Here is a 19,024-nt window from a genome sequence, read left to right on the forward strand (position 1 = left end):
CAACATGACAAGATCGTGATCTGAAGAAGTAAAAGAGCTGGGATAACGTAAACAACCGTCTGGTAAATTCAGGTCTGTTCAGTGCAGACAAGCAGCCTCTCCGTCACATGTGATCCGCCGAGCTACCGACAGCCTGGACGATACAAGCAGTGTCTCCCAGAAATAACAGCCACTTTCTTGATCAAACTCGCCTTCTCCCAGAACTCTACATAGAAGAAAATTCTTAGAAACCCGTGGATCACGAAAAAACCCTGTTCTGGCATTCGAGTCTCCAAGTTCGAGGATACAGCTAGGCATTCACAGACGCATTGCTTCGAAGAAAGCTAGTTTGAACTTGAGACAACAGCCATCATGAGTGCCCGCGAACCAGACTCGGTCGCCAACCGCGACACTCCCATACCCATGGTCCAAATCCACCCAGCAGACGACCGTACGCCCAACACCGACGATGGCAAAACACATCGCCTCTCAGCGAGCAAGCTCAAAGACAAGTTGGAATCACTCGGCGACAACCTAGGACGCGATTCCTCGAGCAGAATGGGGGATCGAATGGTCAACCTGTACATTCCAGCACTAATCCCCCCAACTCTCAATCCCATCACTAACACCACAACAGCCTTCTATCCCAAATCCTCCCAACAGAAGACATGTCCGACTCCCCAGATTCGACATCAAACACAGACACCCCCCGCGCAAAAGACCGCCCCTCGCCAACCCACGACTCCCGCCCAAACTTCAGCCTCCCAACCATGTCCTCAAACTTTCGCCGCTTCAACTCCCGCATCGGCGTAGCCTTCGTCTTCCAGAACCGCGTAATCCACCTCCTCACCTGGAAACACCCCACCCAAACCCTCTCCTTCCTCTTCATCTACACATTCGTATGCATAAACCCGCACCTCCTCCCCGTCCTCCCGCTAGCCAGCTGCCTCTTCTTCGTCATGGTCCCCGCCTACCTAACCCGGCACCCACCCCCACCGACCAGCCTCCCAACGGACCTCTACCCGCTCGGCGGCCCCCCACTAGCAGACGCGCGCACCACCAAGCCGGTGCCAGAGTTCTCAAAGGACTTCTTCCGCAACATGCGCGACCTGCAGAACTGCATGGAAGACTTCAGCACCGGCCACGACGCAGTCCTATCCTTCATAACCCCCTTGACGAACTTCTCAAACGAAAATCTCAGCTCAATGCTCTACCTCTTACTCCTCTTATTGTCCTGCGCACTTTTCATCTCCGCACACCTCCTCCCCTGGCGCGCCATCTTCCTCACAACAGGCTACGCGCTCGTCGCCCTCGGCCACCCAACCATCCAATCCCACCTCGCCACCCCGGAAACCTCACAACGCATCGCCTCCGCCGAGCACGAATCCCGCGCCTTCCTCCTCCGCATATCAAAATCCGACATCGAGCTCGAAACCGCCCCGGAGCACCGCGAGGTGGAGATCTTCGAGCTGCAGCACCGCGCGCTGCATAACGATCTAGGCGAGTACCAGCCCGTGCTGTTTGGCGTCGGGCCGTATGCCCCACTATCTCCAGCACGTATCAGCGGCGACCGCCCGCGCGGGTCCCCGTTCTTCGAGGATGTGCTCCCGCCGAGGGGCTGGCGCTGGAGCGATAAGAAGTGGACGCTTGATTTGCTGTCGCGGGAGTGGGTGGAGGATCGGTGTGTGACGGGGGTGGAGGTGGAGATTGAGGGGGAGAGGTGGGTGACGGATTTGCATTATGAGGTTTTGGAGCATGAGGGGGAGAGACGCGGGGGTGGTGGGGGGAAGAGGGCGAATGCGGGGAGTAGGGATGTGGGGGAGGAGGAGAGGGCGGTCTTGCGGCGCGCGTGGGAGAGTCATGCGCCGGCTAGGAAGGGGGAGTGGAGGCGTAGGAGGTGGGTGAGGACTGTGGAGCGCATGTCGTTTAGGGGGTCGGCTACGGTGTGAAGTGGAAGTTGTATACAACTGGATTCTTGGGCAATGCAGTTCGGAGTTTTGACTTTTTGTAAAACCGTGGATATCGAAGGCGTATACATATCATCTCATCAAAACACGCACTCTCCAGTGACATGCCCAACAACCCCCCTCACTCTCACGCCCGTCCAACCTTGAACGACAAAATCTACCACCCGATTAGCCAGATCCCACCCCTCAGAAACAAGAATACTCACATCATTCTTCCCCACAGCAACAACATCATCCTCGCCCACCCTCCGCGCCCCCTCAGTCTCCACATACGCCATCGGCGCATCCCCCATAACCTTCCTATACACATCGCCCACGGTACTCCCCTTCTTAACCAGCACACAATCGCGAAACACCGCCGTCGAGCTCGCACTCCCACTCGTATAGGCGTGGATATTCCTGACGGGGAACACGGGCACGAGGCCGAGGAGTTGCGCAGCGCGGGATAGGACCTGGACGACGCCCGTAGACCCGAAGCGGTACAGCACCATATCCTTCAGGTTCTCAATCCGCGTTTTAAGTTTCTCGTCGAGTTCCTTCAGGCCGCCGCCCGAGGGGTCGCCCTGTTCGACTAGGTCGTCGCGCGTGTCGACGAACTCGCTGCCCTCGACGTACTTGACAAACCCCTGCTTAGCCAGCTTGCGCAGGAAGACCTCTGAGATGGCGCTGCACAGCACGATACTCTCAGGGGGTTGAATCTTCGCGATCTTGGCGATATTCTTGTCTGCGTCGGGATGGTCTATTTTATTGAGGGCGATGACGGTGGGGAATTTCTCGTCTGTAAACGCATTCACCACTCTTTCTATCGTCTCGTTGCTCCAGTCCTGCAGGTGTTCCTTTAATGCGAGTTTATCCAGACACCGCGCTACGACTGCGCTCGTGCTGCCGTAGCCCGAGAACTGGTTCTGCAGCGTCTCCACGGCTGTGGCTTTGACGGCTACATGGCGCCGCTTGATGCTGCCCCACTTCTCCATCAGGTTGCCCTGGATCCACCGCACGATTTCGCTGCGCAGCCATACGATGTCTTGGCTGGGGTCGTACCCGCGCGTTGCTTTGCCCTCGGCGTCCGTCGTCCCGCTCACGTCGACAACGTGCACAAGCGCATCCGCATGGCGCAAGTCGTCGAGGAATCTGTTGCCGAGGCCCTTGCCCAAGTGTGCGCCTGGGACGAGCCCCGCGACGTCGAGCAGCTCAATGGGGACTGAACGGCGGCCCTCGTTGCAAGACCCGTAGTTTGGTTTGCAGCGCTCACTGAGCCCGAGGCGCGCACAGGGGCATTCGATCTGGAGGTATCCGATTGCGCGCTGGGGATCAATGGTTGTGAATCTGGGCGTGTGCTGTCAGAAAAACGCGGTGGGGTGATATGTTGCGTTTATGTGGATCGAGGATGAGAAGCGCTCGCGGGGTATGAAGCGTGCAAGAGAGAGATGAAGACTTACGGGAAGTTTCCTGGTAGTAATCAGCTTCTCATTCTTCCAGAGACTGCGAAAATTCTACGGACCGACTTTGGAGGTGGCATCCGTCAAGCTACCAACATTCGCATCTTAGACAAGCCCAGGGAAGAATGGAAGGAGGGGCGGAGCGCACCTGTTCAACGTCGTCGACTTTCCTGAAGAGGGCTTTCCCACAAGACCAATGAGCGGATCGCGTGGCATATTCAAGGAGTGTAAGAAGAGAACAACTGGGTATCTAGAAGATGGTGTGAGTGAAGTGGGTGTATCCAAGTTGCAAATGTCCTCGAAAGTCTTATCGATCAAAACCCAATCACCTACAAAAATTCACTACGTCACGCGTCTTTGAATTGTTGCAAGAATTGTCAATACCATGCTATGAACAGAAATCACATATACTATGAAGCTAGTAAATGACACCTGGTCTGGTCTGTATTATGACCACCAACTCCAAAGAAAGCACACCTAGAACACTCTATCCCAAAGAACGTTGCCCACACTGGGTCGTAGGATCATACATCCCTGTACTATCATCTCGTGCGCGAATACATAGAACATACCGCAACCTCACAAGATGAAAGCACCACCAAGCATAGACGAGGCCAGGACGATGGCACCGCAAACAAGAGGGGCCATGGAGAACTGTCCGGGGCTAAGAGCAGCAGCGGCACCCTTGCTGGCGCTCGCAGATGTGGCGGCAGCAGCTCCCGATGTGACGGCACCCGAAGCCTCACTGGCGAAGTCGGAGGTCGATGAACCAGAGTCCTGGCTACCAGCACCGGACAAACCAGCACCAGTTCCGGCACCGTTCTTGAGGTAAGTCGAGGCATCAGATGGGAACGCAGGAAGCTGGTCGGAGCTGATAGTCACGTTCCAGGTGGTCGACTCGGATGGGCAAGAGGACGCCGAGCCGCTGCTCTTGTATCCACCGTCACCGCTGGGGTTGGCAGTGTTCGAAAAGGCATTCTTGAGAGTCGTGAAGTCATCGCGCTCGGTGACGGTGCTGCCGCTGATCGAGACAAGTCCGTAGTCGGAACTCTCCTGTGAGTATTCGTAGACAAGACCTCCAGAGTAGACGCCGGTCATGTTGGTGCTGTACAAGGCGGCAACCTCGTTGAACTGGCGCGTGTTCTTGTTGCAACCGTACTCCGAGAGGCTACGCATTGTTAGTATACACACCTGGAATGCAGTTCTTGAGTATGACTTACAAGATAGGGATGCTGTAGTTGCCGAACTTAGCCACCTTCTGGTCCCAGCCAGACGTGGTGTAGCTGGACGGGTCGCACCAAGAGTAATCGTTGAAGGCGAAGAAGTCACTTCGAACAGCATCGGCGCCGCAGTTCATGTACTCAGCCATCTCGAAACGGTTGGACTCAACGTCAGCAGCGGAGTAGCCAACAGGGACAGACCGGAGACCCCGGGCGTTCATGTAAGACTTCATGTCGCGAGTCACGGCCTTGACGTAAGGAGCGCAGTTGGTGGTCGCGTCATCGTTGATAACCTCGTTACCAGAGAAAAAGAGCAAAGTGTTGGTGTACTTGGAGAACTTGTCAATGGTGGCGTAGATGTTCTGGAGGTAAGCGGCGTTGTACGACTTCTGGGGGTTGGCTCGGTTGAGCGAGTACTTTGGCGTGTTGACGTCAAGAGCCAGGTAGATACCAGCGTCGGCGAGCGCGCTCATGCACTCGTCGTGGTCGGCAGAGTTGTCAACGGTGTAGACACGGACGGTGTTGATACCGAGGCTCTTGAACTTGGCAATGTCCCTCTTGCAAGAGGTTGTGTCGGCGATGGGATCAGCAATGTCAGAAGAACCACCTGGAGAGTGTCAGTTTTGAACGAGGATGATGCGCCTGGAAGCGTACCTGGCTGGTAATCAACACCACGGATGTAGAAACGCTCGGAACCGGCGAAGAAGGCTGCAGTAAGGTTAGTAACATGTTCAAAACAACGGCTGACCAGCAGTCAACACTCAGAATACGCACCATTTCCCTTGACAGTGACAGCAGTCAGGGAAGCACGCTTCTCAGCAGCGGCAGGAGTAGCAGCGACGGATGCGGCGAACACGCCGGCGGCAATGGCAGCAGTCTTCATGATGAAGGTGTGGTTTGTTGTGAGGATAATTAGAGTGGCACGGATTGGATGCGGAGAGCGAGGCTTTTGTAAACAACGGCAAGCAACAGCAGCAAACGGGACAAGCAGGCGCGGTGCCTGAGTAAACGAGTGTAGGGAAGAGGGTGATTAGAAGATGGAAAGAGAAATATGAGCGCAGGAAGTCGAGCGCGAGGAACTTGAAGACTGCAGAAACAGGTTGGGAATGAGCGTGTTTTAGGGGGTGGGTTCATTCTATCTCTGGAATACGCACCCCGGTTTGATTGGCTAAGCGTCATCAAGAGGTAAGAAGCACCCACTAGCCACTTACAAGCCGAACCAAGCGGACGCCAGGGGCCAAACAAGCCCCGGCCGAGATTAAACACGGTCGCGCCGATCGACCTTGTTCGGTCGTCCTCAGACGTTGAAACACGCGTCTCATTCAACGATTCCTAACAATGAAGATCTCTATCTACTGGTGTAATGACGGAATTTGCGATCGGATAACCGGGATGATCCCTTGTCGCGACACAAGCAGGCTCAGAATGCGGCTCTCCAAAACCTGTCGGTTTCGATATGCTTTAGGTTTATCGAAAGGCCGGACCAGTCACCACGAAAGAATTTGAGAAACCAGTTGGTGGCGTTTAAACGCCTTAGCAACCGCATCTCACCATCGTGCATGCGCTTTTGGTTGAATCGGTCATTACATATGCAAGCCACAAAAAGCAGCCATATTACAATATTATTAAATAGGATCCCAGTACATATATTATTACCCCTTCGTAATCTGCCATCCTGCGTCGACTGTCGTCGCTCTCTTCGTCATGATATTCAGGCAATATGATTCTCACGCACGACTCCAACCCAGTTACATGATGAAAAGTCTACCCATCGCCCTTTTACTTCTTCAATCCAAAGTACAGACCGACCGCTAGTCCAACGATGATAAGAATCAAGAGGACAACAAGCGATGTCCACCATTTGAGCTTCCTCGCACGTCGAGCAGAATCGATACCCTTGTCGAGTGCTGTGTTCGCCTGCTTAGAGTCATCGACGACCTGGACAGTCTGGGCCTCGGTCTGGACGACTTGATCCTCTTGGTAGATGACTTGCTCGTTGAGCTGGTTGAAGAGCAGGGCAAGTTCACCCATGGTCCTCTCTATGCGCTGAATGTCATTGTGACGAGCGCGGACGGCACCGAGCACGCTTGAAGCCTGGCCACTGCGGTTGCTCTTGAGCTGCGAATAGGTCAGTGTTGGTTCTGGAAATTTATGCGAGAAACGCTCCTGCCAGCTCCATCACCGTGGGCGCACACCCGGCATGTCTTTTGGGGAAAAGCAACACTTACAGCTTGTGTGAAGATACCCTCCTCACCCCAGTCAGCATTCGCTGCTTCTTGAACCTCGGCCTCTGTAGCTTCGGGGTTGATGACGCGGTATTGTCGGGCAATGGCTTCACGATACCTCTTGGAGTAATCCGACTCTTCCTTCTGGAAATCCTCGAGCTGCTTCTTGAATGTCCTCTTCAGCGACTCGACCTGCGTCCTCTTGAACGAGTTGTTCGGTTCCCGCGCCGCGTCGCGCTCCAGAAACTTGATCTCATCCTTGATCTGCGTATTCCTGATCTGTGTGTGCGAAACGATGCTCTCGAGCTCGCTGGAGGAGCCGCTGTCAGGAGAGGATAGCATGCGCTGGTGGATACTCGCAATTGCCTGGATGTCGGACGTGAGCTGGCCGATCCTTTGTTTTGTGCCGTCGATGCGCTGCAGAAAGTCCTGTTGGGTCAAAGGTTTAGCCCCAGGCTGCTCCAGAGCTGCGTGCCCGTAAGCTCCCGAAAGAGGTACGTCGGTATGAGGTATGGTCGTGTGAGGAACTGCGTGTGCGATGGGCGGGGCTGGTCCGGAGTATTGCGATGCTTGCGAATAGTTCGAGTCCTCGTGCTGTAGAGCCGGTGCGTTGAGGCGCCCTTGCGGCTGGTCGTACTGCTTTGTCGCGTCAGTTGGCGCTCTCACGTCGCGCAGTTGCTGGTGCTTACTCCTCCGCCATATGGGTTGGACGATCCATACGGGTTCGATGCTGGGTTCGACGCTGGGTTAGATGCGCCCGTACCATAGCCGGCCTCTGCCGCGCCATATGGGTTCCCGCTGTACTGCTGGTAGTTGTTGCCCGACATGTTGGTGGCGATTGCGATGTTTCAGCTTGGTAGGGGGAAGGAGCTGTGCAGGCTGACACGGAAGGTGCGGGAAGCTGCGTTCTCAAGCGCAATGCTGGATAAGTATTGGGATTGAAAGCGGCTAGGCACTGTGATTGACGGGGCGACTGACACAGACTCTCAGAGCGGTGTAGCGAGCTTGGAGCGGGTGTGTGGGCAAGGAAATGGTGTAATTAAATAAAGGCGCCAGCCTCAGCCCCAGTTGATTACGCACAGACGGCTCTGCCGTGCTTGGAACGACGTCAACTTGAAGTCTGTCAGATTGAGTGGCACCCACGGAATTTCCACGTGAGTCCCTCGTGATCGAGACCCTTAACCTGCGACAAGATCAACTCTTGCTGTCGAGTTTATATCTTTGTTGCCCTCATGGAGTGTGAAGCTTATTTATCCCCTCGGCATGTTCCCTTTGAGATCCTCAAACCCACCTCCCGCGGCTTGTCGATCACATGCGCCACTTAAGCAGCCCTAAGCCGCGACGCACGCACGATCACATCGATGCATCGACATCATTTGTCGAAAGAGAGGGCCTTTGTCGTGGCGCGCTGAATGTTCATTCTTGGAAATGCACCACCGAAGTGCTAGAAGACGTGTTCAGCAGGTGGAATTATCGATTTACTCTATCTGTTCTTCCAACCAGCTTCCCTTGAAAGCAAACTTATGTTGTTACAAACACTACCTCCAAAGAAAAAACAGCATACTTTTCTAATGTGTCAGCAAGCCTCCCGCTTTGGCAACTAACAACATCACGACAACAAAAAACAAAGATCAATCTTGAAATTTGAGACAGAGTTAGAGGAGAGGTCGTACTGCTATTTGTCAATTTTTATGTTATCTAGTAGTATTTTGAATAACTTGCACATATCGAGAACGACTATTTGAGTAGTGTTCATTCTCACAGCCATATTGGCGGAATGAAAGTTACGACTGTTGTATTTGGTCATCGAGAGAGTCTATTACAAAGACCTGATAGTTAATCAAGAAACACCACAATATATTAAACAAATCGTCAAGATTTCAAAGCCTGACAAAACGCCGCGATATGCAAGCAGCAACGATAGAAGAACACCAGACCATGCCCAAAGAACATGCGTATACACATACATACAACATATAGCATTCCATCATTCCCCGTTACATCCGCCTAAACCACGCCCTCCCCCAATTATCCAACCAACTGCGCCAGAAATATCAAGCTCTACGACTTCCAATCATCCCACTCCTGCGTTTTCCTCGGCCCCGCGTTCCTATCTCGACTAACACTCTTCTTCCCCCTTGGCGCCGGATCCAAAAAGCCTTCTGGGATGTCATTCCAGTTCTGCATGGGCGCCTGTACCGTTTTTGCACGATGTGATTTCCGCTGGTCGGCTGCTTGCTCATCGCTCGAGAGTTCGTATTCGTCGTCGTCGTCGTCCTCAGAGATGTAGTTGTACTGATCAAACTTCTTCTTGTTATCAAGGGTTTGGAGCGGCACATCACCGTCTGTGTACATGTCACTCCCTCGTCCCAGGATCTGATCTGCTTTGCACGGGCTTCGTCTTCCCTCTTTCGGCGCGTTCACGATCCCGTTGGAAGTGGTGAGGTATCGGCCCTGCTCGCCGCGGCGTAGGGGAGACTGCCACTCGGGGCGGTGCGGGTGTCGTGGTGAAGCTCCGTTGTGCCGTTGTGGTTGCCAGCCCTCCGTCGGCTTGCTATTGCGCCTAAATTCAGCTTCAGTAGGAGAATCAAGACCCCAGCCGGCAGCACGCTCACGCTGCTTTTGTTGTTGCTCCTCTGCTTCCCTCTCCCTCTTTATGCGCTCACGTGCGGCGAGCCACTTCGGACTGGGTTCCCACGACCAGCCGTCGCCAGTGGTGTTGCAGATTGGGACAAACCATGTCAAAGGTGAGGGTCCAAATACGTGGCCAAGGTTGCGCTTCCAGCCTAGGTCGAAGGCGTTGGGGAGGAGTTCGTTGTCTCGTTCGTCGAGGTAGTCCTCATAGCGGTTGTGGCTCTGTTGCCGCTCTCGTTCTTCGTACGACTGATACGCCGGGTGAGAGTACCCGTTGCCCATGGCCGCATTGCCTGGAGCTGGAGAGCGCAATGTCGACTCACCTTCCTCGGGCCTGGTGACTCCCGGCAGGGCATTCGCGTGGATTTCGCGCAGCTGATCGCTAATACTCAGCCGACCATTAGCCTGGGCGTCGAGATAATTGCGGTCGTTGTGGTTGTGTTTTATCGTGTTCCTCAGGGGCGACAAGTATCGTGTCTTTTCCAAACTCTCAATCGTCGTCTGGCCCCTGACTGAGAGCCACAGATGCCAGGCCGTGAATCCAGTTATGACGATTCCAATGATCCCTGAGAGCACGGCGAGGAGCACATAGTTTACGGGCATGAAGGACTCGGTGTACTGGCCGTCGCTGAGGATCTCGCTGTAGACCCATGTGGCAGACGTGGCGAAACAGGTCCAGCAGAAGAAGGTCAGGTATGTCAGGAAGAGTATGAACATTTTGTAGTTGCGCAGGCCAACGCAGGTCGCGAGCCAGGGGCAGTGATGGTCCATTTTCAAGACACAGCGCCTGCACGTCGAGCAGTGGTGGGCGCGGTCGGGCTTCTTGGACTGGCACTTGTTGCAGAACCTGACGTCGCCCGTCGACGCCTTGACGGTGAAGGACGTGTATTGTATGTCCCCTCCCTCCTGTGTGGGCAGGTGGCTGTAGCCATTGTTGAGGTTGAGCGGCGAGCCGGGATCGGTGAAGACGGCGGCCGTGTAGCTCCAGTTGAGCATGAAGTAGAGGAAGACGCCGAGCGCGGACGAGAGTTTGCCTGGCAGCAGAGTCAGCAGTTGCCCCAAGAGTGTCTGGTGTCGCGAGGGAGTACGCACCGGTCCAGACATTCGTCGACGGGACAAAGCCGATGCCCGCCTCGACCCAGACGGCCCACGACGTCAGGCCGTAGACAAACAGCAGCGGGAAATAGGTGACGGCGGTGCAGCAGTACCGCTCGACCTTTCTGGCCCACCCGCGGCGGCGCATGGTTCGTGAGGGAGACGACGGAGGGGACGGCGAGCCCAGCGTGGCCATGGTTATTGGCGCGACAGGAGCCAGATCATGTGGCGCGGTGGCAGCGCGAATCGACAGTCTCTACTCGTGCAGCACTCGATCCATCGACGGGCCGGACTCGACGAGGCAGCGCAACGCGGAGGACAGGAGACGCTGTTTCAGGTGCACCAACACACAAGACGTCACACACGGATGGGATGGAGCAGGACGGCGGGCGGGAAGGGCTAGAGGCAGAGAGGCGCGTCGCACTGGTCGTCAGCTATGGCGGGTCTGCAGGTGACGGCCGCTGTCGCTGTCGTCGTCGTCGCCCATGTCAGCTCGGCGGTTCGGCGGCTCAGCAAGCACGGCACGTGACTGAGGCATTGCATGTTCGACATCTCGACCTGGACAAACGCTGCATCGAGAAAGAAAGAAAGAAGGGCGGGCCAGCGGGCTTCGTGCCTGCCCAGCCTTATCAATCAACGGCCGCAACAGCGCCCAAGCCCGCCAGCCGTCAGACGGTGCTTCTCGGTGGCAGTCGCACACGCGTACCCTGCTGTCTTCACTTGGAGATCGGCCCTGGAAGCAATCAAACCCACTCTGTTTGACACACCTGCTACAACGGGCCGCGAACGTCGTTGCCACACCCCTGTCCGTGGCCCTCGACCCCAGCCTGGGTGGGAAGTCGAGATATGCTACGGACCTTCCTTGTCGCAGATAATTACCTCGTCGATCCACTCTCCTCCTTTGCCCGTAGATATTGCCGCAATCTTCTTCTCATCGCACGCATGTTGACCATGTGCTAACACTCTCGTTTGTCTTCCACTCTCCAGTCCTTACCACAGCTATGCTCGCCTCCAGGAAACGCCCCCTGCCGCTGCTGGTCGCCTGCACGCTCTTTTTCATAGTCCTCTTCTACCACAAGGCAAGGGCCCATCGCATATACCAGCAGTGGTCGTCGTCATCCTTGGTCGAGTCGGTCGAGTCGCACCCAACTAAGCTGCCAGCAAACCGCACACTGGGCTTCGGTGCCGTCGTCGTCGTATCCAAACCCGACTCTGAACGGCGCCATTCGCTGGTGCAGGCCGCCAACGTTACCGACATCGACCTCACCATCCCGCAACAGCCAAACTGGACGGAAGGGGACGTGTATCGCTTTAGAAATTGGCAGAGCGGCGCTCAGAGAGGCTCAATACTAGCGTGGTTAGGTCATCACAACGCCCTGCGCTGGTAAGTAGCCCGCTATCCGTCTTGGCCTGCCTTGCATGCAGCTATTCTCCGACCATCGCTGATTCGCTGCCGTAGGTTCCTCGATTCTGGCCTGGAGACCGCTCTGATCCTCGAAGACGACGTCGACTGGGACATCCGCCTGCGCAGCGTCCAGATTCCTCTCGCAGCCAGCGCTGCCCGCCAGCTCCTACCTTCTAAGCGCGTTGCAAACCATGGCAGGGACCATGCGCAGTACTGGGGCGACCATGATGCGTGGGATCTGCTCTACCTGGGGCATTGCGGTGACTATTTCGAGGAAGTCACCGAGGAAGGCCCAACCGGGAAGGTGCACTTCAACCTGAGCAGTATGCCGCATGTCCTGTACAAGGACGAGACGCTTCCCGACAGATCCAACCTCCACCCATTCACCCAAAGTCTATTCGGCGCGCTACAACTACCCGCACAGTCACGACTCCTGCACCGCTCCAAGTTCCCACTGTGCTCCTTCGGCTATGCGGTCACTCGCCCTGCCGCCATGCGACTACTTGGCGAGCTTGCACCCCCGATCCTAAAAGCAAACGGTCCCCGAGCATACGATGTCGCCCTCCTGCACGCATGCAACAAGGGGTCTAAGAAGCCCCAACATACGTCATACGCGAAGGGGCATCACTCAGCTCACGACCATTCAACCCTGAACCACAGCCACAAACCCCCCGGCCTCCGTTGCTGGACGCTGAACTCTGAACTCTTCCACCACATGCCGGGTCGGAGCCAGATTGCCGAAATCGGCGAAGTAGAAGGCGTAGAGTCAGGCGTGCCCCCAGTCGATGCAGCCGGCGAGGCGCAAGTCGAATCCCGAAACGAGACGACCAATATCGACTGCGGGTTCTGGAGCGGCGCATTCGCTTTCGACGATGACGACACGGAGGACTTGCAGTACTTGCAGGAGCATGTGGGGCGGCAGGGCAAGTGTCTGAAAGACGACAGGTTCCAGACGGATGAGACACAGCAGAAGCTCATACATTGAGAGTTTGGTCGTTGTTGTTGGTGTTGGTGTTGTTGTACATGCAGATCTCTCATCATGATATATATTTCAGCGGGACCACTATATGGCGTTACCACGGGCGCATGGAGTTTTACAGACCGAGCAGGTCAGGTCTGGTCAGATCAGGTCAGGTCATCAGGTCAGGTATGGGGAGGTTCTTATATGATTGTTTGTTGTTTGTTAGGTAGTTTGTTTTGCCTTTTTTTTTTCTTCTTCTCCAGATAACAAGATACCAACAACATCAGATGCAGCAGCAACAGCAGTAGCAAGTGTGCCTGCACAACAACGCCGCATGTAAAAAGCTGGTGGGATTAGCAAAGAGATTTTCTGGCCCGCGTTTTACGATCAGTATTGATACCATGGGTTAGATTAGTTGGTCGTCCCAATTCTCAGATAAGTTTTATACTGTTACTTTGTTTAGTGTGTGTTTTATCTTTGTTTCCGTGATGGTGAGAAGTGTTACGGACTGTCTAAGTATTCAAGTACTTCATGCCCACACACATGCAACACCCATGTCTCCGAATGCCGGAGAGCGCTTTCGCCACCCGAGTCTTGGCCTGCGGACGGATGTTCTGAGACAGAAGGCTTGTTTCGGAGATCACTTGCTTGGGGGTTTCCGGGGGTATGCTTGTTCTCTTTCCCTGGCAAGATGAGGACCTTGCTGCGTCGCAGGTGTAACGAATAACAAGTCATGAGATAGTGATCGAGAATTGAAGGTGGAGAAGAAGTGTATTAAAGTGTGAAATCTATAATTCTAGATAGAGGCCGAGAAAAGGCCTTGGAATAGAAGAAAGGGGAAGATTCGCCTGCCAAAGCATGTCCTGTATTGATCCAGAAAGGGGATGGTGATGTTGCGCCGTACGCCGATGCTATGATGCTTGTTTGGATACGCCAACTCGGGGAGGAAAAGAAGATAAAGGAAATTACATCAGATCTAATCAGGCTACAAGTCGAAGTTGTCGAGCCAGTGCCTGACCACGACGCGTCCCTCGTCGAACGACTTCTTGTCCATGCGCACAATGATCGCGGCATGCGTGTGCCGATGGTTATGAATGTGTACAGCGTGTTTGTTGAACCCCACATGATCCAACGCCTCGATCATCTTGAACTGGTCCTGCGACAAAGCTAGTGTAGGGAACTCGGGGACCGGTTCTCGTTTCTGCTCCTGTGTCGAATCGACGTCCGAATTCGAGGTCGTGCGCGCATGGGTTGGAGATGTGGGCTGGGTTGGAGACGCCATTTCCTCGTTGCCAGCCATCAGGTAATCCTGCTCGTCTGCGTCGTGAGCGCTCTCGAACATTTCCTCCACTTCTTGACGAGCGGCCCTGATCATGAGGGGGATGCGGTACGTGCCGATGTCGATACCTCCTCTGCCTGCTTCGTGTAGCCGTATGCGCTGTGAACTACGGAAAGACTGTATTGCGGAATTGACGAGGAAGAGGGTTGTGCCGATGGGGATGAAAACAATCAGGGCTGCGGCGATGGGTATTCGTCCAAAAATGGTTCGCGTGCTGGATGTCAACCGTTGTGTCAACGCTGGAAGCGGCTCGGGCTCTTTTGCTGAGACCGGGTTCTCGGAGTCGATGATGACGTCGTCGTATCCCGGAATATAATTGATCTTGATCCCTTCTGGGTTCACAAAAGGATCGGTCTGAGAGATTCCGGCCGTGTAATAGGTGACTGTACGATCGTTCACAATATTGGCATACAAGCTACGATGCTTGAACTGCGCAAGCGCTTGTATGAAGATGCTCTCCGGGTCCGCGAGCACAGCGAGTAGTGGCCGACCGGTATCTCTGAACCGATCAACTCCAAATAGTTGTCTACCACTCATGGAGAGCGTTCGAGCGCCCAGCACGTTCCATACATGGCTATGGTACCCTCGCAGGGGCGTCCGTACACCAAGATGCGGCGTAGCAAAGGTTGTGAAGTTCACCGGTTGTATCTTTTCAAACACTCCTCTGTGGTAGAGTATACCGATGCAGAAGCGAGCGATCAGGCCTCCGAGAGAGTATCCTATTACGCTGATCTTTGTGATGTTGTGGCCGTTCTTTGCCAATTCCTCAAGTCTGTCGCAGACCTCGCTCGCTACGCGTTCGCCGCCCAGCTCGATACCGTCATACGTGAAACTACCGGCGTTGTTCTTGGGCACGAGGATGTCAAGATTCTCTTCAGGAAAACGTTCGCGGAGAGAAGTAGTCAAGTACTTCAGATGGTCGGGGTTACCCCACAATCTGAGTACGTTAGCAGGCGAGATCCTCCCTAGAGAGCTGGGATGCGAGTCTAACGTACCCGTGAACAAGAACGGCCAAGTGATCTGCCTTCATGGAGGTGTGAGAAGATTCGGGCGAAACCATCGCGAGGTTTAGATGGCAAGATGTCGGAAGTCAAGGGGCGTGGTGGCTTTGTATATGCCTTGCGCTTGCATATCTCGCCTGAGTGCTTATCGCCACAAACTCGGAATGCGCCTAGCGTTGAAGTGAGACAAGTACGTTAATGTGGGTGGCGCAGTGCTGCAAGGTAAATGGATTCAAGGCAGCTTCACAAGGTCAAAGGACAAAAAGAAAAAAAGTTTAAGGAGAAGTCGGCGTACAAGTCGAAAATGGGCAAAACGACCATAACGTCATGTCGGAATCACGCGTGATCCAAAGCCCGCGGGTCCGTCGCGTCCCTGACTTGGCTTGGCGTGCACATGTCATCCACAAGTGGTGAACGTCGCGAAGCTTGCGCCACTCTCACTACGCGCAGCCTTCACCTTACCGGCAAGGCAAGGATTGAGTTCAAACTCTCTTGGGATAGCATTGACCCACACACATAATTTGTTTAGAGGTCTAGTTGATTCGACGCGTTGGTGCAGGTAAGGCAGCGGAAAGCAGACTTTGACACGTGCGAATCGTGAACTCTCGCCTCGAGGATTGGTTTGCTTGAGTAAACTCCTTTACTGAGGAGTAATCAGCCGATCTCACTGACCGTATCCGCCTGTTCACCTTGCGACTTCTTTGAACGCTAGCTCTACTAAGCTTGCTGCTTCCAATAATTCAATTCACAGACAGCAAGGCTTCCCCATTCTGGTATGTCGCTGAGTTGACAGGTGTTTCTGCTTTCTCACTTCCAGTCAAGACCAACCTTCAACGGATATCAACCATGTGGCCTTCCATCCCAGCGTTCAGAAGCTTTGGAAACATAGCATGTCCATCGGGTGCTAAGTGCGAACTTCCATATTGTATCTTCGATCATAATGCTGCAAAGACACCGACCGCGCAATCTGTTTTGGCCAACAATTCGGTTTTAGACAGAGAGCCAGACATAAAACGCCAGAAACTCAATGATGGCACAAAGGAAGTGGTCTCACATGCCGATCGAAGACAAGCTCAGACACCACCCAGATCAGTCTTTGTCGGATCAATTATACCCACAACCAAGATCCCAGCAGCAAACAAGGAAACCCTTATCCCCAGGGTTATCCCTCCAAAGGCACCGTTAGACAGCAAAGTCAACGACGCGCTCCCACGCTCTGCAACTCGACCGGTATCACCACCTATATCTGCAGCAGCCGCAGTAAAAGCTGCTTCAAAGCCCGATGTTCCAGTTGCTTTGATGCCACGGAAACTGACCAAGGAACCCACATCGTTCACTAAGAGGTTGGCATTACTCAAGGCTCTACATGGCTATATGAAGCCTCTTAACGACAAAATCGCGAAGGCAGTCAAACCAGAGATTAAAGCGCTGCATTTGAGTCCGAACCAGCTCAACAAGTTGGCAGTGGATGAAGAAGACCAATTGGCTAGAGACAACCCCTCAGTGTACGAGAACATACTGAAGCAGCGTCTGGTTAAGCTCAAATCCATGACACCCGAAGAATGGGTCAAGGGCAGGAGGGAAGCCCTAGCAAAAGAGCGAGGAGATCCACCGAAAAAAGCACCACCCAAAAAAGTCGATACTGGCCTCAGCGCAAAAGAGGAAGTTACCTTTCTTTCAACGCTCACATGTCCGCAGAATGGACTGGACGCTCACGGATATGTCACCAAGCTGCCAAGTCAGGAAGAACTGGACGAGGCGCGTGCTGTACAGACTGCAGCAGACTTTTGGGAAGTGTGCGACCGTTGCGCCACTCGCTTTCAAGTGTTTCCTGAACGCAGAGAGGAAGACGGTGCGCTTACAACTGGGGGACAATGCAGACATCACTGGGGAAAGCGCATCTTCCCGAAAAAGTCGAAGAACGCTGCTCCTGAACCGACAAGGTTAACATGCTGCAATGAGCCACTGGGATCACCGGGGTGTACCACTCATGAGACTCATGTTTACAATATCAAAGACGCGAAGCGGCTGTCACTCATGATGCCGTTCATACAAACGCCTGAGAATGACAAGGCTCCGCCAGACACTGCAGTGTGCTTCGACTGCGAAATGGGCTACACTACGAACGGTCTCGAGCTTCTTCGTCTTACCGTAATATCATGGCCAACTCACAAGGCCCTTGTCGATGTTCTGGTGCGCCCTCTTGGACATTTACTAGATGTCAATACCCGATTCTCCGGCGTCTCTGCGGAACAGTTCGTCAACGCGAAGCCCTACGACTCGGCAAACCCAAAACCTGTGCGCAATGACCTCCGTATCGTCGAATCACCGTACGTGGCACGAGATCTCTTCCTATCTCACGTATCACCTACCACTCCCGTCCTCGGCCACGCCCTCGAGAACGATTTAAACACCATTCGCCTGATTCACCCAACAATCGTTGATACAGTGCTACTCTACCCGCACCGCCAAGGTCTTCCCATGCGTCATGGCCTACGATTTCTCGCAAAATCCAACCTGGGAATCGAAATCCAACAGGGCGGAGCTGCGGGACATGATAGCTTCGAAGATGCGAGAACGACCGGTGAGCTCATACGTCATAAGATTGCAGAGAAATGGAAGGTCATGAAGAGCGATGGCTGGGTGATTCATGACGATGGGGTGCTCCCGCCGATGCCGACCGCTACTCCGCCTCCCCAGGCGCCCCCGGCTCCGTCTATGGTTCCTCCGTCTACCACTGACGTGCTTGGGGGTAAGCCAGTGGAGAAGCGGAAGTTTGAGGATGTTGAAGAGGAGACGGACGATGGGCCGCTGGCCAAGAAGCATGTGTAGTCTAGATGTGAATTCTGGGTTTGCGGATCACAGTGCAATATTGATATAGACTGGATCTGGTCAAGGAAGAACCGTCGTGTACTTTTACCTAGAAGCTCATGAACACTATGGGACAACTAGTCCTAGTGATAGTCGCATGACTTGAATGCATCTCGTGTCTCTCTGAGCAACCTCGCCCCGCATCGTTGTCACCTGAATATCGTGCTGAGGAACCCATCAGGCTCTGCGCTCCCAAGTTTGACCAGCATGTACTCCTATGACAACCCTTCTTCGTGCGTGTCATTCTCCGTATTCACCTTATTGGTGTTGTTGGGCCTTTGACTACCCGGTAGATTACTGTCCCTACGAGTTCCTTCATTTTTCAACCCTTGACTTCCTCCAAACCCTGCACACCCTCCAGCCCCTCCGTGACCGGGTCGTACAACACGTCGACATCCAAATCCTTCATCACGCCTATCACAACGCCAAGGCTCTCGAAGATCCCGTTGACAGCGACGCGTAGCATGCGGTTCGTAGTCGCCGCGTAGTTTACTTGTAGGACCGACTTGTCTGTCGCAGAACTGTCTTGCGGAGACGAGGATGATTGTGAGAGGGTGACGAGGGCGAAGGAGCGCCGTACGAGGGGCGAGAGTTCGGCATCAACGGAGAGAGCAAGGCGCGCGACAGATGCGAGGTGTGCAGTGGGGAAGGGGATATGGAGCGTACTGGTGGACGTTAGGAGATGGAATATGCAGGGTAGAAGGGACAAGTACAGCGTGCAAGGGAAGTCCTCAGCTTTCCACTCTTCCTCTGTCGCAGTCGCCATGTTTGCGAATTTCCTCTTCATGCGCGTTACCTGCACGACGAATGCTGCGCCGGAGTGGATGAGGCTTAAAATCGTGGAATGTGGGGGAGGGGCACATCTGCATTGGGTCAAGGGTTGTCTGG

The 19,024-nt window shown here is 54.3% G+C and overlaps 9 protein-coding genes across 9 annotated transcripts; 3 read left to right on the forward strand and 6 right to left on the reverse strand.

The window, feature by feature from the left end:
* Positions 1–351: 351 nt before the first annotated feature.
* Positions 352–1,928, forward strand: P153DRAFT_296565 (Pex24p-domain-containing protein; the record flags this gene model as incomplete). The annotated part of the gene is made up of 2 exons (XM_033664092.1): positions 352–560; positions 617–1,928. The coding sequence occupies 2 exons, from the start codon at positions 352–354 to the stop codon at positions 1,926–1,928; spliced, it is 1,521 nt and encodes a 506-aa protein (XP_033521250.1).
* P153DRAFT_345524 (P-loop containing nucleoside triphosphate hydrolase protein) lies at positions 1,789–3,664 on the reverse strand. The gene is made up of 5 exons (XM_033666089.1): positions 3,534–3,664; positions 3,448–3,473; positions 3,386–3,395; positions 2,153–3,272; positions 1,789–2,103 (listed from the first exon to the last, which is right to left on the reverse strand). The coding sequence occupies exons 1-5, from the start codon at positions 3,599–3,601 to the stop codon at positions 2,074–2,076; spliced, it is 1,254 nt and encodes a 417-aa protein (XP_033521251.1). The 5' UTR covers positions 3,602–3,664; the 3' UTR covers positions 1,789–2,073.
* On the reverse strand, positions 3,662–5,662 carry P153DRAFT_345527 (glycoside hydrolase family 72 protein). Its single transcript, XM_033666090.1, has 4 exons — positions 5,380–5,662; positions 5,260–5,313; positions 4,606–5,212; positions 3,662–4,553 (listed from the first exon to the last, which is right to left on the reverse strand). Exons 1-4 carry the CDS (start codon positions 5,486–5,488, stop codon positions 3,965–3,967), a joined length of 1,359 nt encoding a protein of 452 aa, XP_033521252.1. The 5' UTR covers positions 5,489–5,662; the 3' UTR covers positions 3,662–3,964.
* Positions 5,663–6,210: 548 nt separating this feature from the next.
* On the reverse strand, positions 6,211–8,029 carry P153DRAFT_321661 (t-SNARE). The gene is made up of 3 exons (XM_033665151.1): positions 7,520–8,029; positions 6,834–7,469; positions 6,211–6,723 (listed from the first exon to the last, which is right to left on the reverse strand). The coding sequence occupies exons 1-3, from the start codon at positions 7,655–7,657 to the stop codon at positions 6,385–6,387; spliced, it is 1,113 nt and encodes a 370-aa protein (XP_033521253.1). The 5' UTR covers positions 7,658–8,029; the 3' UTR covers positions 6,211–6,384.
* An 862-nt stretch (positions 8,030–8,891) lies between these two features.
* Positions 8,892–10,755, reverse strand: P153DRAFT_359199 (palmitoyltransferas-like protein PFA3; the record flags this gene model as incomplete). Its single annotated transcript, XM_033666851.1, has 2 exons — positions 8,892–10,498; positions 10,557–10,755. The coding sequence occupies 2 exons, from the start codon at positions 10,753–10,755 to the stop codon at positions 8,892–8,894; spliced, it is 1,806 nt and encodes a 601-aa protein (XP_033521254.1).
* An 805-nt stretch (positions 10,756–11,560) lies between these two features.
* On the forward strand, positions 11,561–12,949 carry P153DRAFT_388183 (glycosyltransferase family 25 protein; the record flags this gene model as incomplete). The annotated part of the gene is made up of 2 exons (XM_033670731.1): positions 11,561–11,943; positions 12,019–12,949. The coding sequence occupies 2 exons, from the start codon at positions 11,561–11,563 to the stop codon at positions 12,947–12,949; spliced, it is 1,314 nt and encodes a 437-aa protein (XP_033521255.1).
* Positions 12,950–13,461: 512 nt separating this feature from the next.
* Positions 13,462–15,589, reverse strand: P153DRAFT_368898 (lipase/serine esteras-like protein). The gene is made up of 2 exons (XM_033668638.1): positions 15,260–15,589; positions 13,462–15,201 (listed from the first exon to the last, which is right to left on the reverse strand). The coding sequence occupies exons 1-2, from the start codon at positions 15,322–15,324 to the stop codon at positions 13,911–13,913; spliced, it is 1,356 nt and encodes a 451-aa protein (XP_033521256.1). The 5' UTR covers positions 15,325–15,589; the 3' UTR covers positions 13,462–13,910.
* A 133-nt stretch (positions 15,590–15,722) lies between these two features.
* Positions 15,723–18,225, forward strand: P153DRAFT_71842 (uncharacterized protein). Its single transcript, XM_033673363.1, has 3 exons — positions 15,723–15,824; positions 15,924–16,038; positions 16,088–18,225. Exon 3 carries the CDS (start codon positions 16,112–16,114, stop codon positions 18,095–18,097), a length of 1,986 nt encoding a protein of 661 aa, XP_033521257.1. The 5' UTR covers positions 15,723–15,824; positions 15,924–16,038; positions 16,088–16,111; the 3' UTR covers positions 18,098–18,225.
* P153DRAFT_368899 (Pcc1-domain-containing protein) lies at positions 18,108–18,994 on the reverse strand. The gene is made up of 2 exons (XM_033668639.1): positions 18,832–18,994; positions 18,108–18,804 (listed from the first exon to the last, which is right to left on the reverse strand). The coding sequence occupies exons 1-2, from the start codon at positions 18,900–18,902 to the stop codon at positions 18,459–18,461; spliced, it is 417 nt and encodes a 138-aa protein (XP_033521258.1). The 5' UTR covers positions 18,903–18,994; the 3' UTR covers positions 18,108–18,458.
* Positions 18,995–19,024: the final 30 nt, after the last annotated feature.

The sequence above is a fragment of the Dothidotthia symphoricarpi genome (assembly GCF_010015815.1).
Source record: "Dothidotthia symphoricarpi CBS 119687 unplaced genomic scaffold P153scaffold_16, whole genome shotgun sequence".
NCBI lineage: Eukaryota > Fungi > Ascomycota > Dothideomycetes > Pleosporales > Dothidotthiaceae > Dothidotthia > Dothidotthia symphoricarpi.